Source organism: Sinocyclocheilus rhinocerous, unplaced genomic scaffold (genome assembly GCF_001515625.1).
Source record: "Sinocyclocheilus rhinocerous isolate Xijiao unplaced genomic scaffold, SAMN03320098_v1.1 C36783764, whole genome shotgun sequence".
NCBI classification, from domain to species: Eukaryota; Metazoa; Chordata; class Actinopteri; order Cypriniformes; family Cyprinidae; genus Sinocyclocheilus; species Sinocyclocheilus rhinocerous.
Window position 1 is genome coordinate 1 of NW_015785892.1, and position 1,770 is coordinate 1,770.

General features: G+C 40.3%; 1 protein-coding gene across 1 annotated transcript; it reads right to left on the reverse strand.

Annotated features, from left to right (window-relative positions):
* Window positions 1–14: 14 nt before the first annotated feature.
* On the reverse strand, window positions 15–1,760 carry LOC107736562 (mannosyl-oligosaccharide glucosidase-like; the record flags this gene model as incomplete). Its single annotated transcript, XM_016547949.1, has 4 exons — window positions 1,694–1,760; window positions 903–1,277; window positions 586–809; window positions 15–192 (listed from the first exon to the last, which is right to left on the reverse strand). Coding segments are annotated over exons 2-4 (751 nt in total), but the record flags the coding sequence as incomplete, so codon positions are not given.
* Between the last annotated feature and the right edge of the window lie 10 nt (window positions 1,761–1,770).

Below are 1,770 nucleotides of genomic sequence, written 5' to 3' on the forward strand. Positions count from 1 at the left end.
GGCATATTTGCCACTAGCACCTTCCCCTGCAGTGGGCTTGCCAAATGTGATCTTGAAGTTGCCAAGCTCCTCAGATGTTCCAGTCACAGTGCTCAAGCGATTTTTCTCCTCTACATGAGCCTGCAAGGACCCTTGAACATCTGTAGCTGTGTAGAACATCAGCGAGATCACAGGAGCTGAAGCAGCAGTGCTCTGCCAATCAGAAACATAGACAGATTTGAACTTTAACTTTCATTTCTGCTTCCTGGATAATTTTTTTTATAGAGGATGTCACAATAAGAAGCAATTTCTTGCAATGGAATATTTCCTAGTAAAAAATATGGAAAGATCCATGACCTTTTTTTGTGAATTTTTAAGTTTTTTTTTTTTTTTTGTTACTCCTCAATTTTAAAATCTCCTGATATTTCCAGGTTTTCCATGACTGTGAGAATCCTGACATCCCCAGCCTATGTGCATTGAAAACAACCAACATCTTTGTTCTATAATACTCCTACAATGTTAGAATTAAATATCCTTTTATTTTACAATATTAGAGTAATAAATCAGTTAAACACACAAACTGTAAGAGCATTACTCTTAACTTACATGTTGTTTTGCAGTAATCCTCCAAGTCCAGTCTCCACCATGATCTCCACCCATACGCTTCACAAACTCTGTGGTCAGGGTGAAATCACGGTCATGTACCTCCTGGACTCCAAAAGAGACTCCGTCATGCATCAGCCATCCGTAGCCCAGCAAATGGTCCCCTTGCTCACAAGTGTGCCTAAGATTTCCATCCATTTCAGCAAACTGACGCATCCACATTAAGCCTAATTAAATCAATAGAAAAAGGCAGGCTTGTAATAACATCACAAAAACAAGTAAAAATATAATGCATAAAGTGTGAATATTAAGCACCCCACCTGTCACAACAGATCTGGGACTTCTTGTTTTCATCCCAAAGTACACCTGGGGCCGATAAGTACCCCAATATCTTTCAGGAGACACAGCAGGACTTGAGCTATTAGCATCCAAGACCCGTTGAGAGGGGTGCAAGGTCACAACCCTCCTGGCCAAGGATGAGCGCATATAAAGGGCATAGAAGAACCAGATGAGACTGAAGATACACAAACCGATGGATATATTGATAAACATCTTCCCAATGTCAGTTTTCTTCTTTTTCTCCTTGCGTGGGGGAGCAGGTGTTTTTTCCTCCTTTCTTGGGTTAGGTACTCCATCACCTATTGCAACCCTCTTCCTCCGCCTACCCATCTTTCTTTTGACCTGACCAAGCTGGTCTGGGGACGACATTCATTCAAATGTACCTTCAAATCACCACAAGTCAAGAGGTTTTGACTACAGTTAGCACAGTGATTGCAGCATAAGAAGCCCATATACTACTGGTATATGCATTTCTGTCCTATAGTAATGCATTTATGGGAATATATGCCCCTAAAACAGGACTAGAATTTTACACCTGTCTATGTACAAAATGCTAGTACAAACTATGTACAAACTGCTGGCCTACTGAACAAAAGAATGAGGAAATGAATGAACGAGCGAGCGAAAGAACTGATGAATGAATGAAATTCAGATCGTCAGTGTCTATTTAACGCGTCTGCAGGTATCATTATTTCTGTACTAAATGTGAACGATGCAATGAGCAAAGTAACTATAACAAGGCAAACATAATTTATATTTTACCTTATGTTACCTTGTGTACGTGTCAGTTCTCTACTGAAGTTTGTAATCAGCAACACGGACACTTCCGCATTGTTTTGCGAAGCTGAC